The following is a 17020-nucleotide window of genomic DNA, read 5'->3' as shown; positions in this document are numbered from 1 at the left end:
CCGAGCCATATTTGCCTTTAGAGCTACAGGATTTTCAGAGTCCAGAACCAAAGACAGTACTGCTGAGCCAAGCGCCACACTGGACCTGTCTGCATAGAGGAGGGCATAATGCTTTGGAAAGCATATAGATTGAAGACCAGGAAAAGCAGCTACAATCTCAGAAACTGAGATATTCTTCAAAAATACAGCAGATGTTGCTTGCAATCTAGCTGATATAAACTCTAACCCCCCCGGGGGCTGAACACCTGCAGATGCATAACAGGTGTAGATACAACCAGATATCCATTTCAAAAGTCTCTGGGCAGAAATGGGGGCCTTTTAGATCTGCAAAGCATATGAAGAGCCTAGCCAATCTCCTACACTGCTTATTCCTATTCAAGTAGAAGGTTAAGACCCTTCTACCACCCAAGATATGGGAGTAGGATTCCTTCTGAGAACTGTGAGGTTTTAGAAAAAATACCAGTAGATGGATGGATTAAGATGAAAATCTGATGTAACGCTGGATAGGAACCTGGAATATGAACATAAAGAGACCTTATCATGAAAGAATGTGATAAAGGTGGGATCTGCCATCAAAGTTCCAAACCAATTTCCCCAAACCTATGGGCTGAACTGATGTTAACTAGGAAGGCCATCTCCACAGACAACTGAAGAAGAGAGCAGGTAGCCATTGGTTCAAATGGAGGTTTTATGAGAGAACCTAGTTGAGAACCAGACTGAGGTCCCAGGAAGGGGTGGGGTGCCTAATGTGGGGAAGAGATTACTCAGACCCGGGGATTAAAAGTTGATATAGCAGCCAGGTGTACCTTAACTGACCTGATAAATACCCCGGATGTCTTCAGATTCAGCAAGTAACCCACAGTGACGGAAAGGGGAATCAACTGAGGCCAGAGGTAGAGATAACAATGCCAGTGGGCAAATTCCTTCCATTTCTGCAGGTAAGAAGTGCGGGTTGATGTTTTTCTACTGTGTAATAACACCTACTGCACTTTCATAGAGCAGGATACAAATTGATGTGGAGACTGGTTTCCTAGGCCATCCACTTGCCCTGAACTGTGAGGGTACAGAGGTGGGCTCTCCACCCATACAAGGATGCATCGGATGTTAGTCACTAACAGGGTTGGGTGGCAGAAAGGGATGCCCTCATAGACATGGAGCTGCTCCTTCCACCAGTTCAGGGAGTTCTTTACATGCAAGGGGACCGCCACCTGCCTGTCCAAGTTGTCCTTGGTTGGACAGCATGCAGTTCTCAACCAACCTTGGATGCAACAGAGGCGTGATTGATCACACAGGAGTTTAAGACAGTTCCTTATTGATTTCCCAAGGCTTCTATGAATCATCCCTACTAGTCCTGGCAGAGTTACAAAACTTTCTAAAGGAAGATATGTTCTGGCTGTCACTGGGTCCAAGTACATCCCTATAAACTGAATTCTCGGCACTGATACTCAAGTGGGTTTCTTTACATTCAGCTGTAGGTCTAACTCTTGGAACAGAGCAAGTGACTTCTGAGCAGATGACAACACTGCCTTGATAGACTGGCCTTTGAGAAGCCAGTTATCATGGTACAGCAAGATGAAAATTGCTTCCTGCCAAAGGTGAGCCGCCACTATTTCTAGGAACCTTGAGAACACCCTTGGAGCTGCAGATTGACTGAAGGGAAGCACAATCTTTACTGGAAATGAAATTGTAGGCATTTCCTGTGCAATGGGTGTATGGCCATATGGAAGTAAGTGTCTTGTAGGCTGAGGGACAAAAACCAATTCCCTTCCTCTAGAGCAGGAATTATAGTTGTTAGTCACCATCCTGAACTTTTGAAGCTTCACAAACTTGTACAGCTGTTTTAGATCTAAGATCAGCCTCCCATCTCCGTCCATTTTCAGTACTAGGAAGTAGAGCCCTGTGTGGGACTAGTGTAGAGACCTGCAGGAGGACTGGGATCCCACAGTACTGCAGCCATACTAGTAGGAACAAGTTGGAGTGACAGTGGGTATCACGGGGCGGGACAAGAGTGGGATCAAAAATAGTCTCGTGCAGGACTCTATTAGGAAGTATTTCAAGTAGAACTCCCTCCCCCTGCAAGTGGAAGGGACCAGATCTATTGCTCCTAGCTGGAGGAGAAAGTTCAACTCTTGCCTTAGTAGAAGTTCACCAGAGGTGTCTCTGACGAGGGATGGGAAGGAGGATGGAAGAGAGGGAGCATCAAAAACTGGATGGTGTAGCCCTATGTTATGACCTCCAAGACCCACTGGTCTGTGGTGATCTTCTCCCAAGCCTGGTAGAAATGGACAAGGCAATCCCCAAAGGCAGGGAGGTAGGCTAAAAGTTGGAATGGGAGGATTCAAACCCTTGAGCAACCCATCGAAACTGCTGGTTAGATGACACCTGGGTGGTTGTGGAGGGCAGTTGGATAGCCTTATTCCTCTGAAACCTGTCTCTCTTTCTGGGGGGTTCTGTAGGTCTCTGGCATCCCTGGAACCGAGCAGGGCTTGATCTCTGGGCAGTCTGACCTACTAAGTGCTTCTTGCATAAAACCCAAGGAAAAAAAGGTGGCCCTGGAGTCCTTAAGCATGTGCAGGGAGTCGTTTGTGGCTGCTGAAAAGAGATTGTGACCATCAAAGGGGAGGTCCTCTACTGTGTTTTGGATCTCTCTCAATAACCCTGAAAGCTGGAGCATGTACACCCTGCATATAACTACCACCATGGAGATGGATTTGGCAGCAGTATCTACAGCATCAAGGATGCTTTGAGAGCTGTTCAGGCCAACAGCTGACTCCCTGCAACAATAGACTGGAATTGTTCCCTGAAGTCATGTTGGAGATGTTCAATAAAGGCCATGAGCTTATTGTAATTAGTAAAGTTATATGTAGCCATGACTGCCTGATAGTTCAAGCTCCAGAACTGCAGCTTTGTGGATGAGTAAGATTTTAATACAGAGAGGTCCAATTGCTTTTGCTCCTTGTCATAGGGGAAAAGTGCTGTCTATCCCACTCATTCACAGCATTCACCACAAGTTAGATGGAAAACAAAAAAAGTCAGAGTCCTTCAGGGGCACATTATACTTCTGGTCAGCCCTTTTGCACATTGGTTGAATAGTTGCTGGAGTCTGCCATACTGTCTTAACTGGATTCAGGAAAGCCTAATTAATAGGGAGCGCCCTCTGGAGGGCGTTGCTCACTGTGAAATATCAAGCAGCCTGCACTGCTGGTCTTTGACCTCCTCCAGAGGGATTTGCGGAGTGTCCGTTACCCTTCTACCGATGTCCTGGAATTGTCTGAAGTCAACATCGATGGAAGGAGGGGGCAATAACAATGAAATGGTAGTTTCAGGGGTAAATTCCTCATCTGTCCTAGCCTCCAACTCCTCAAACATCTCCTGCGTTAGAAGGGCAGGAGGAGGATGTGAAACTCTGGTCTCCACAATGGACGGTACTGGTGGTTTATTGAACTGTTGTCGATAGGCAGCCTGTGAGGCCCATTGCATAAGAGAGTGGGGGTGGCATAAAGGGTGGTTCCATCATGATTGATGCCCAATGAAGTCCTCCCTGAGCAAGGGCAGATTCCTTAAGAGGTATGTAGGAGAACAAAAATCAAGGAGACTGACTGGAAGTGCTCTTCTTCCTCCTCCACATCCTCCCATAGGGGGGCAGCCAATGAGGACGAAGGAGAGTCCTATGCCAGGGAGAGGCCACTCAAAGACTCAGGTATCGGTACTACGAGATGCTTGGTACCTGAGAGCAACAGGGACTCTGGTTTATTCGACACCAAGAGATCCCTCAAGTATTGGAACTCCTGAGGAAAGGAGACAAGTACTGACACCTTAGTCAAAGTCACCATGGTTGGAGCTGACAATACTAATAATGTTGAGTGTTCCACAGGCCTTGTCAGACACCAATGCTTGCTCAGTACCGAGAGTACCACTTGTACAGTCACACTCAGCTGAGCTACTTGCAACAGTAACGATGGCTGGGTTAAGGCGCATGACAGCACCAATGACTGAGGGGAATGCTACTGTGCTGATGACGGGGCTGAGCTTGATGGTACCCTGAATTTCTCCTTACTAGTGGAAGGTTAGGTAGAGCATAACAAGGGCCGTGTTGGAGCTATGGGTCTTCGCAGGCCTGCCGGTACCAGAGTAAGAGTCTTTGGCCTCAACGTACTCTTGGATACTGAGGGATTCAACAGGAACCTGGGTCTTTTTTGGAGCTGGCTCTTTAGGCAGAGTCTGTGCTCTTTTGGGGAGTCTTCCCAGAGTGCACCAAAGGCTTCCTTTTCTTAGGATAAGCATGCCCTGAGATGGACAGGATGCTGGATGTATGGGGGGATCTCCTGACCTGGCTCAGAGAGTGGTTGCAGGGAACGTTACACTGTCAACAGTCTGAGCTTTATCTCCCTGTTCTTCCAAGCCTTGGACTTAAGTGCTAAGCAAACGGAGCACTTCTGGGAGATATGGGACTCTCCCAAGCAAGGGATACACTTGGAGTGTCTGTCGCTCACCAGTGTAGCCTTCTGGCAGGAGAGGCAATGTTTGAATCTTGGAGAATCAGGCACACCTTGCCAGGAAAAGACAAGACTCCTTGGGAGAAGAGAGGGAAACGCAGTCCTCCTGGCTAAACCAAATAACTATACAAACATTAAAACAGTAAACTAACTAGTGTTAATAGATAAAAGTGGAGAAAGTCCGAGTACGCTCTAGGCAGATTTGCTCGTGTTCTGTCTCGGGCTGAGGTGGTAGAGAAGGAACTGATGGCAACTCATCCACACCCCCTTATATAGAGCTTGTTTTCTGCTATGAGAAGGCATAGGATGCCTGCATGGGCCGAACGGATACAGCTAGCTAGAAATCAAGGGCTTGAGAAGCACATGCACACCTGGAGTGGAGCACCCATAGGAACACTACTTGAAGAAGAATTAGAACTCCTCTTCTTAGGATCTTTAAAAGGAGGTCTTTGAGGCTTTCCTCTTTCTAGGAGAGTGTTGCACTGAGGTTTAAGGGGCACTACTGACCCCCAGGGACTGATGTACAGGGGGGTTTCTCCTGATCTGGCTCCGAAGAGAATACTCTATTATTAACAGTCACAACTTGATTGCCTGGTTCTTCTGGGCCCTGGATTTGATGGCCAAATAAATATTACACTGCTGTGGGAAGTGCAACTCCCCTAGGCAGCAAAGCCAAATAAAGAGTTTGACTGAACTAGCCTCTTTACATGTGAGGCAACGTTTAAACCTCAGTGAACTGGGCATGCCCCTCACAGGGGGGGGGATTTCCTCAAAGGAAATAAAGCAATCTTTTTAGTAGCCAGTAACTAACTACTTAAAACTAATTAAGTAAACTACATAAACTAAGGGCCTGTCTACACTTAAAACGCTACAGCGGCACAGCTGTAGCGCTTCAATGTATACACTACCTCCACATCCCTGAGGTGGTAGCTAGGGTGACAGAAGAATTCTTCCGTTGACCTAGCGCTGACTACACAGGGACTTAGGTTGGTTTAACAACGCTGCTCAGGGGTGTGGATTTTTCACATCTCTGACAGATGTAGTTAAAGCAACCTAATTTTCTAGTGTAGACCAGGCCTAAGTAAATGATCTCAGTAAGCATGTAAGGCATGCACAAAGAGGACACACTGGGCTACTTCTCAGGCTGAGGCAATTGAGAAGGAATTGAGTACGGTCTGCCTCCACAGCCTTATACAGCCATGGTCTGAGGCATGAGGCCAGTAGTTTATGCGTAGGCCGAATGGACACTGCTCATGAAAAACTCTGATCAAAGGCACGTGGTGCGTGTGAGCACCTGAAGTGGAACATCCATACATGCTCCACTGGAAGTAGTCGTCAAGGACTTTTGCTTCTCCTTCAGAAACCTAGAGCACTAAGACAGTGTAAAAAGCAAACCTCCTCCCAGAGCAGCGAGGCATAGATGGGAGACGGGATACTAAAGACTGAGTAATTTCCATATTTAACTAATCTGCCCCAAATTAATCCAAATTAATTAAAAAAAAACTGAACTAACCTAAAACTTTCCTCAAAAACTGAAAATAAACAACTCACATTCTAGTTACAGTTCAAAAAGGCTCAGAGACCTTTCTTTAAAATTCTGTGTTGAATTGCACTTCCTATTTTTTCTGGAAGCACAGAGAAAATGGCTATTTGTGTAGTATTTTACATCCAGTTGAAACCATGAAAGAGTGAAACTAAGTAAAAGAGAAGAAGAAAAGAAAAGAAAAGAAAAGAGTCAGTTCTCAGATGTCCAGTCAAACTCTCAAAAAAAGATTCAGATAAGAATCCTAATAAAGAATATGCATCTATAAAGAGAACTGAACCTTCTGCGTGGTTCACTATCCACTAATTTACATATTTAAAGTTCAGACACCCACATATGCACAATCTGAAAAAGTATGTATACGTATTTCCCCCCCTGTAATACAAGCCAACAAACAAACAGTCACTACTTTTTTACACAAGTAACTTTTCATAGATCACAATTATATGGTATATCAAGTTGACACTTAATCAGCCTACAACCCCAATAAGTCATGGACAAGATATCAAAAATAAAAACCTCCCCCCAAACAAAAAAAGATGAAGAAATTAAAACAATTAGTAATTATTGGTAGCCACTTAATAGGTGCTCAAAAGCATAATAGCTACATTTCTTTTAGTAACTATATTGCATTAATGAGACTTATTTTGGTAATTTGCACTAGTTAATTTTTAATAAACACATTCTGAACTATTTAAGTCTTAGCAAAAAGCAAACACAACCATTCTATTTCACAAATGAAAAAGTAGGATTTTGGAAGGAAAATACATGTAATGTGACATATGTACTTTATACAACGTAATGCAATATACAAACAATTTCTACCAATGTCCCTTTTCTACTCCACCGTGAACTCACCAGTTCAAACAGAAAATATTCACCTGATAAACACATCGCTGGTTTCATGTGCTAAACATTTATGTACCCACCTACTGTTACATAAAAAAAATATGAAACAGCCCTATAAATAGCTGAACATTTTAATTTTAAGTTCATAATATTTGACACTAATAGGATTTTATTTGTTTTTATCCTCTAAACAAAGTAGCTCAGTCTGTCACTCACTCCCTTTTATTCATTTTTTTGTTTTGTCTTATTGCATGCATCTCTTGTAAAGTGAAAACGTCTGTTTTAAGATAAGTGGAAATACTACAGTACGTAACGTTTTCATGTCAAAATAATTACATTATTATATTCTGAGTTAAATTATTTAAGGTGGGAAAACATTTTGATATTCATTTGACAGTTGTAATCCTGGCAGGATCAAATCAACTTCTTGCAAAGAGGCTTCCATTGGTTTAAAAAAAAAATGCGGAAATGGGCTAAGCGACACAGAGAATTATCCCACTAACCTTTCTGGGAGCAGATCTTCAACTAAGTTACAAATGGCAAGCAGTCTAATTCATCCCTGGAAGCCAATGGAATTAGACCAGGGATTCATTTGTCCCAAGTCTGGTGTTTAGTGTTCACAATTTATGGTGATGGGTACCCTACATATATCCTAGTCATTCACCTTTCTTTGTTTACATCATAAAACCATCACATCACATAGGACAACTAGATCTTTGGTTAGACAGGCTACAGACTGAAATAGTAGGTGGATTACAAGTCAAGACCGGGGGATATTGACTGCTTGAGAACTTTTATACAGCATATGCCCACTGTACCTTTCACATGCATATTTCACTTTCACAGCAATAAAATCTCTAAAAATGTTTTTCGTTTATTTTTTATTTTTACAGAAACACACACAATTTTCTCCATTGTAAACTACCTTGCTTCTACTATGCTAAACAGATGAGCATCACACTGTAGCACAACTTCCAATAAGAACATTTCAATAAATCAATTTAAAATTGCATTCAGATGCAGTTGTCTTATGCTAATTTTTTTTATCAATGGATCATGCATAATTCACAAAACCTATGCCAATTAAAAAATTCTCATGTCTGCCAGAGAATAAAATTTAAAAAACCCTTCCTGTATTGCCACGCTGTTACATACATAGCCCTCAACACCTTGAGGTAGCCTATATCTTAGTTTTCAGTCATACATGCTCTAGGGGGAAAAAAATTAAAATAAATAAGCTTCACCATGTTTTTGAAAATGTACATTTTTTCTGTTTAGGATACACAGACTTATGAATTTTCTCAAATGCGATTATTCTTGTTTTTTCAAGGTTACTGCCATAAAAAAAATAAAACTAAAATCTGACTTAGAGACAAAAAAATGCATTCAGTTTTTAAACTCTGCTTCCAACAATAATTAATGTATATTTACATTTTAACAGTCAAAGTCCAGTTTGGGAAGTTTAAGAAACTGATTTGAAGATAGGATCTGACCCAAAGAGAGAACCTGAGCTTGTGTAAATTGGTGTACCTGCATTTAATGTAAGTAGAACTACAAAAATTTATATCATCTGAGGATTTAACCCTTTATGTTTAAAACTTAATTTGGGAATTAAAATGAGTTGGTACATACATTTAAAATGGCTGGTAAAATTTCTATGGGGACGAGTCATTCTAGTCAGTGCAGGAAGCTTATATAAAAGATAACAGACACACAACCCCAATTCCACCAAGAACATATATAATGTGCAGGACAATTCCACAAAAACAACATTGATTTAACATTCCTAACACTTAGTGACTATTTCCCTTCTTTGTCCCTTTTTATTGGTGCACACTAAATTCTAATTATTTATTTTCCTACAACACCCTTCTCCTAGGCTCAAATTGGTTTTTTTCCCCCTGTGTTATTGAAGGTATTTTTCTCTTTGGAGCTTCACTTTACACCAATATTTTGACATTTATTTACCATATATTTGCTGTCATGGTGAATGTAGGACTAAGCCTTGTATTTCTGATGTTATTTTGATTAATGTCACAGGTTTGCTGAATGATACATCCAGGAATTAATTCGGACTTTATAATACTCTTTTTATTCAGTCTACCAAAGGTTATTGATATATTTAATGTATAGATGTGAGTGGTTTTCCACATTTCTACTCCATTTTAACCAAATGTAAGCATGAAATTCTAACCGATTAAAAGTTACTGTCTGAACTACAATAACCTATTTTTTGTTTCAAACTGTATTATTATCCAATTATATAAATTAAATAAAAGTAATAGAAAGTGTCATCAAACATCAGACATTAAAATACAGCAATACTAGGAAACAAAATGATGAACCTGAAAAAGCACTGACAGACCATGGATGAAATACTAGCCCCACCGAAGTCAATGAGAATTTTGCTATTAACTTCAATGGAGTCAAGATTTCACCCCACATATATACATAGCCATAAGCAGGCACATATTTCACCTATTCTATTTCTGACTGAGAGCAGACTCCATAAGCAGAAAGTCCCAAAATGCCAGACACAAAAAATTGTGGGAGTTAATGTAAGTAACATTCTATATCCTCAGTTTCATGATTATTTCTGTGTAAATAATTTTCAATAATAAAATGAAGGAACACCAAATTTGAATGGATAACAGGTATAGATAAACTAGCAAATGAAATGAATGAAAGTCCTTACCCGAATGGGTCATAAAGTTATAGGAACGGTCTGGAAGACTGATTCTGATGTATAATCTCAGTGTCTACAGGTGGTGCTGTACAACAAGTTTGCCTTGGTTACACAAATTATATTTTTCTAATGATTTTTTGACTCACATTTGTGATATGATACCAGTTTACCAGGGAAAATTCAAAACAAAATTATCTTGTCCTAAGCTCCACACTTATCTGATTATTTCAACTTTTAACTCGCTTCCAATTATTAAAAGTTCCAGTTTAAGGTATCAGTCCTTGTGGACATTTGATTTTAGTAACACAGCTTATACTCAAATAAATTTGTTAGTCTCTAAGGTGCCAAAAGTACTCCTGTTCTTTTTTTAAAGGATATATATGCACTACTAACCTAATAGAAGAAGGTTACAAAACAACCTTCAGAACATATCACCATAATTTCTTTGTCATCCACAGGTGGTGGGTAGTATTTACACTTCCACTGACAGAAAATGAAAGAGCTCTTTCTGCAGCTCTCTCTATCTCATTGGCAGTGTGAGAGGGGCTAGGAGTTGAACCTGGGTGTCATATATAACAGTAGACACTAGTACCAATAGGTCACTGGTTAGTCCTTTAAATAATCTCTTGTGAATAAATAAGATTTCAGAAAGTTTTTACTAGATAATTACACTTCCTGATTTTGTAATTAGTGGAACTACATGTAATTACATAATAATTATGATGGTAATTACGTAATTAAGATGTATAATTATGTAGTAAAAAACATTATGGAAATAAAAGCCATTAACTGTATAAGCACAATACATTTTAAAAATAAATTCTGTATCATCTGTTTAAAACTACTATATTTCTCAAAATATCAAAATGATTAGACCTTATCCATCACTTGCTGTCAAGTTTTGTAAAAATATATATATTTTTACACGAACATTAAAAAAAGCACCTGAAATCTAAACCCCAAAATTACACTATCTAGGCATGCACATACTGAGGTTTATACAGAGTTAAATTGTTTCCGTTTGCATTGTTACATTTCTGGACTCCACAAAAATTAGCTAAAAAACCCACCAACCATAAAATTGGGATCTGAAACCTAGACAAACTTTGAAGTCAGGTCCAATTACCTTGACAGTGCCCTACTGAAAAAGCAGTAGCATGTCAGATACTTTCTTTTCACTACAGAAAGTAAAAAGAACAGGAGTACCTGTGGCACCTTAGAGACTAACAAATTTACTAGAGCATAAGCGTTCATGAGCTACAGCTCACTTCATCGGATGCAGAAAGTGCTCTCCTCTCATCTGTGATAAGAGATCTATACTAAAAGCTATTTTGTATTTGAACTCAATTTATAAACAAAACTGACAGTGTTCAGATAAATTAAGGCAGAATGACATGGGTCTTCATGGAAAAATGTGTCTCAGCGCTGAGGTATACATAAAAAATAAATTGAAACAATGGCGTGGGGCAGTGGAGATTTCAAGAGAGTTTTTAGTTTAACAATAGTCAAAATGGCAACTGTACCAATCATAAAGGGTGATATATAGATTTTTGTAACTTGCCAAATATCATTAAATAATTTTCAGTTAGATGACTGCAACATTTTATTTTGAAGTTTCTCCCCACTTTCTAGTTTACATAATTTTTGCCTGATTTTCGCTTATATGTAAAATAGTCATTAATGTAGCATAATTATGGAAGTACAATAAGTTGCAAAGTAGTGTCAAAATATTTACTTGAAAAAGTCAACGATTATAATTCATGCTGAGTCAGGAGTAAATTAAACTACAATCTCTCTTTCCCCTCCCCCCCAAAATTTGTGTAAGGATAAACATCCATCTTTAATCAACCCTGTTTTACTAATGAGGAAGGATTGACCATGGTTAAAGCACAGGACAGGGATTCAGACAGTCTTCATTCTACTCTTGGCTCTTCCATAGCCTTCCTGTGCGACCTTAGGAATGCCCAATTTTTATGCACCTCAGTTTCCATAGCTGTAAATGGGACTCACATAACTTCAGAAGAGTATTATAAGCTTTAATTCATTTAATTATCTGCAAAGCTCTGAGCTTAGATGAAAAGTGATATAGACATGTCAAGTATATTGGTTTTTTTAAGTGTTACTTGGGGAGGTGCTTTTCATAAAGGGTGAAAAAAACAAACATGATGCAATATTAAGGCAACGTGTATCAGAAGAAGAATTCACTCATAACCAAACACTCATAAATTGAGCTAAGTCACATTCTTAACATTATCTGAACCACTATTTGTATTTAATAAAAGATGGGGGGAAAAAAAAAGGAAGTGTAAATGAATTGATATTATTCTGTAAAGTCTCCATGACTTTGTGAAGATCACATGCATGCATTTTAGACAACTTTTAAAACCTACGTTATTTGGGAAAGGTCAGGAAATAGCTAAACTCTGTTAACTCCCTGAATATTTTAAAGGATTTAAAATTATTTAATTATTATTAAGTATTGTAATTATTTATAATTATTAAGTATTGTAAAAACTATTTCACTTTCCTCTATAGCCTTTCCATATTTATTGTTGGAAATGTAAATGGGAAAAAAAAGGTACAAAAACCATCTGACTTCATGCCTGAACCTCAGTGTTTTAGTTCGGTGTCTTCAATATTTTGTGGGTTTCACATTTCCTCTCCAAAAGTAACTGTAATTCAAGGAACGTCATCGGGACGATAATGAGGCCAAACACCGCTAAAACCAAATGCACCTAAAAGCTGTCATCTTTGAGGCAGAAAAAGTTGTTTCAAATCTTCAGTTGGGAGCAATGAATTGACATTGTTGAATTTGCGGCTGACTCACAGATTTAGAAATTGCTAAGTTGAAAAATCATTTATCGAAGGACATGATGGAAAATAATTCACGCAAGACTTCTTAAAATCCTGTGCAGAGCAACGCTTGGTTACCTTTAAGAACTGAAGTCAATTACTAGTGCCTAAAGGTGTGACACTAACTGAAAAGCACTGTCCACTGAAACAGGTGTAGAACTCAGATCATTATCTATGGAACCTCACTGTATTGTGAAATCACCTTTTTTGTCTGTCATTGCTAGCAGATGGGAATACAACTAACTCTGACTTTTAAACGAATGGCTCTCTGTGCTGTATCCCCCTTCTTCACTCCCCCTAAAAAAAAAAAAATCAACACTTCTAATTCCATCTCCTTCCCTGCCCACTGCTGTGAGCCATTTGTTACACTGTTCATCTTTACAGGCAGAACAGATATGGAAAATAACTCCAGTATTGACTGAAGGGCCACATATTTCATTGCACAGTGATTCATTTATTGTCTCCATCTCAGTGTCTCTCTCCTCTCCAACAGAAACATCAACTTTCACATCTCCTATATGAGAAAAATATCTTCTTGCTTAGGTGCCCTTCCAATCTTATCCTGTCTCCCTCTCAAACAGCCACCACCAGCCAACATGCCGATATTAAAGCCCCACCCCATTAAGTAGCTCTGCCAACATACCTCCATTATATAGGGTCTACTTTCAAAGCTTTATAATAACTCATCCATAAAAAAAATTCACTTCATACTGATACTTGGCACACCAAGTTATGAACACACTGGGGAAAAACAATGTTTAAATTATAGGATGCAAACAAACATTTAGAGTTGAGTTTTGTGTTTTTATGTGTAAGTCACACAGCTTAAAAGAGTTTCATTTTTCTCAATTCAATTTTGCAGTTTCTGGATGAATAAAGTAAACTAGGCACTTTTGGTATTTGTATGAACGGGTGGAGGTAGGGGATGTACACGGCTGTGATACCCGTGTAAACGCATTTTCTGAGCGTGCACAGACTTTTGTGGAGCCACAGCACATAAATACCTAATCTGAAGAATTAGATTGTGGTTCCAAATACTAGCATGTGTTCTGGAGGTGCAGTGCGTCCTAAAATCCAGCAATGTTTCAATTACTAATGACTGCAAAGTATCCTCCCTTCTTCAGTGCTTTCTGTTCAGCCACTAGACAGACTCAGTTTATTGGATTCCAGTACCAAGGAGCTCCACAGCTGAGAACATTCTATACCACAGAATATATCTAAGCACCTATATGGCCTCCATCACTGTGGTATAGGAGTGCCTAAAAAGAACATGAATAAATTTATCCTCAACACCCCTTGGCAACAGGGGGAAGTGTTATTACCCTCATTTTACTGACAAGAATGGAGACAGATAGATTAATGGTCAGACTGTGATCCAGTTACACTGAATAGTACCTTACACAGTGAACAGATTTACTGGAGTCAATGGAACTACTTGTTGAGTAATTTACTACTCAGTGTGAGTAAAGGGACTGAATCTGGTCCTACGTGACTTGCCTAATGTCACACAGGAAGTCAATGGCAGATGAGGGAACTGAAGCAGCTGTGTTTCAGCCACAGTGGTATCACCCAGCGTTACTTGGGCTTTATACCTCTTGATTTTTTAAAAAATGACAAAGAGGACAAATCTCCATCTATAGCTGTATCTCCATCTATGTAAATGGCTGACAGACTACCCATAAACCTCTTCATCCATGCCTTCAGAAAGTGCAGCTCATGAAATTGCGTCGTCTGATCAGAACCAGACTGAAGCACTTCAGAGCCTGTCCTGTAAGAAAATGAACCTTGCTGCTCACATTTTGAGTTGATTAATGGAACATTTCTCCTCCTCTGTCCCACTTTTTAAATGAAGGGAATTAACAAGAAAACATGACAGTTCCCGAACTGTTACTATCGTCTGTGATCAGTTATTCAGCGGGGGGCAAAGGTCAGATCTCTTGTTGAACTATCATTACATAAGCAATAGGCCCTAACTTAGGAAGGTAGCAGCGGGAATTTCTGGGAGCCTTTAGAATCTGGTTTCCTTTCAGAGAGCAGAAACGAGTGAGAAGGTCTCATGGACTTCACTATTAACATATTAAGCTATGATCTGCTCTGGCTGCCTGGGGTTTCCACATGAAATTTAAAGGCATTACTTTTTACCTATAAAACCCCCACACAACTAAGGGCCTACCAATTAGAGAGACTGCCTCTCTCTCTGTGCCAAACTACCACAGCTGAGAACATCTGAGGTGCACAAGTTGGATCCACACTGGCATAAGGGAGAAAGGGCTTCTGACAGGATATTCTCTGTGAGGGCTTCATGACTTTGGACTTCACTCCCCCATCTAAGGCAGCTTTAATCGGATGACAGGTTTCCGAGTAGCAGCCGTGCTAGTCAGTATCCACCAAAAAACCAGGAGTACTTGTGGCACCTTAGAGACTAACAAATTTATTAGAGCATAAGCTTCCATGGGCTACCGCCCACTTCATCGGATGCATTGAATGGAACATATAGTAAGAAGATTATATATATATATACACACACACACACACACACGCACACACAGAAGGTGGAATTTGCCATACCAACTGTAAGAGGCTAATTAATTACCTATTAGCTTTATCAGCAGGAGAAAAAAAACTTTTGTAGTGATAATCAAGATGGCCCATTTAGACAGTTGACAAGAAGCTGTGAGGATACTTAACATGTGGAAATAGATTCAATATGTGTAATGACCCAGCCACTCCCAGTCTCTATTTAAACCCAAGTTAATGATATCTAGTTTATGCTCTAATAAATTTGTTAGTCTCTAAGGTGCCACAAGTACTCCTTTTTTTTTTTAATCGGATCGACCTTCATTTGACAGACATTTGAAAATGAAGGAAAAAGAGAATTGTAGAATGGGGAGTTGTTGGATGGGAATTTTGAGTTTTTAAGTTGCCTGGCTAACTGATGGTGAGCATTATTACATTTTATGACTGCACAGAGGGTATTTTTATGATACATTTTTAAGTTAAGACAAGAATGTATGCATAGGTGCCCTTTTTAGGGTGTACATATATAAAGTAAATAAATACAGATGTGTGCCCATAGTGTTTCAGGCTTGTAAACATGAAACTCAGTGCTTTCAAACAAACATTCCCACATCGAAACAGGTGTAGTAGCTGCAGAATGTATACTTCCTGTCCAGTTTAACACACTTATCCTGGGTCAGAAAAGTCTTGTTCATTTTTTTGCTAAATATTGTTCCTTTACATTTTAGCTTCTGGGATAGTTCCTAGGAACACTTTTGATATTTCATGATCTAATTGTATAACCCTAGGAAGGGCCCTACTCTGGGAATGGCTTCCCTGGCCGATGGGTCCTCTTATTTAACTAAAGAGGGCTGGTGACAGAACGAACATTACCTTAGTAAAAAGTTTGCGATGCTGTGGTTAGACTAAAACAACAGACTAATTAGTAAATGCCTGGCCTCCTTTGGATCTAGTAGCAAAGGAACTATCTCAAGTTGAATGCCTGTATCACTGATTTTCAGTATTCCATTCTGGAAGCTCAAACTGCAGGAATGAATTCACCTCCTTAAGGGTATCAAAAAGGCACCTAGCTACTCTGGAAAAGAGGGTGCTGATATACCAAGACAGAGCCCACACTCCTGCCTATTAAGCATGTGCAAGCTAAGAGGTTCCAGCTATACTTCTTGGATTGTATACTGTGCTTATCACTGTAGTACTGTGGTATTTATTTGTTCTACTGTATTCTTTTTCACCTCTTGGTCTTCTACCCTAACTGGGATGTAGGAAAGGAGATTATTCTGCAGTGGAGGTTTCTGTCAGGCTACTACTATTGCTGACTCATCTTTTCTCCATAGGAGCCACTATGGACTTCCCGCAGGAGTTTCAACGGGAGTAGGAACATGTATTTTTGGATCAACAATGCACCAAACATGGGGACCAAAATTTCGTTTATTCAGTCTTGTATATAAGTCAGCCACCAACTTGAAAATCACCTATTACAGTTAACTAACATTACAATAACTGAAAGAAGTAAGCACAAATATCTTTAAGTTTGCTTAATTTGTATATTTAACTGTGCTTTACATATAGTTAATTTCATGGCTTGTCTTAGTCAGTTTCTCTGCTGCTAAAAGATATTAACATGGGAATATAAAACCTTTCAAAAGGGAACTTCAAAATTTTCTGAATGTACAATATCAAAGATTTTCTATCAGAAATTGCAGTTCTTTTAAATTAGTTAATTTAGTCAACTTGACAATGTCCCTTCCAACCTCATAATAAAGAGCATTTTTATCATTAGAACATTTGAAAAAAGCCCCACATTCCTCTTTCCAAAGCTCTATTACTTCAAAAGTACAGGTGACACATGCAAGGGATTCTTAAGCCACTGACTCCTATGCAACCTCTTCTTCATGCAGGGGATTCCTAAATTCATTTGGCCTCCTACTTCCTGTGTGATGTAGGTTTGAACAGCACAACAGAGTAGGTTTGGCTTTTATGATGCAAATTTCCACTTTAAATTCAAGAAGTAATTACAGTATTTTAACATACCTTTCTCTTGATCAGTAGTAACTTTCTCCTTTGCATAGTCCACAT

At 39.5% G+C, this 17020-nt stretch overlaps 1 protein-coding gene across 4 annotated transcripts in view; it reads right to left on the bottom strand.

Annotated features, from left to right (window-relative positions):
- POLA1 (DNA polymerase alpha 1, catalytic subunit) overlaps nucleotides 1–17020 on the bottom strand; it is a 351814-nt gene that overhangs the window by 43658 nt on the left and 291136 nt on the right. For all 4 annotated transcript variants that reach the window (XM_073357730.1, XM_073357757.1, XM_073357741.1 and 1 more), the window contains one exon: nucleotides 16976–17020. This exon is cut by the window's right edge and continues 52 nt beyond it. In XM_073357730.1, the coding sequence (XP_073213831.1) occupies nucleotides 16976–17020 (45 nt within the window). The remainder of the gene's footprint in view (nucleotides 1–16975) is intronic.

The sequence above is a fragment of the Lepidochelys kempii genome, chromosome 1, assembly GCF_965140265.1.
Source record: "Lepidochelys kempii isolate rLepKem1 chromosome 1, rLepKem1.hap2, whole genome shotgun sequence".
Classification (NCBI taxonomy): domain Eukaryota; kingdom Metazoa; phylum Chordata; order Testudines; family Cheloniidae; genus Lepidochelys; species Lepidochelys kempii.
This window is presented reverse-complemented; position numbering and strand designations above follow the sequence as displayed.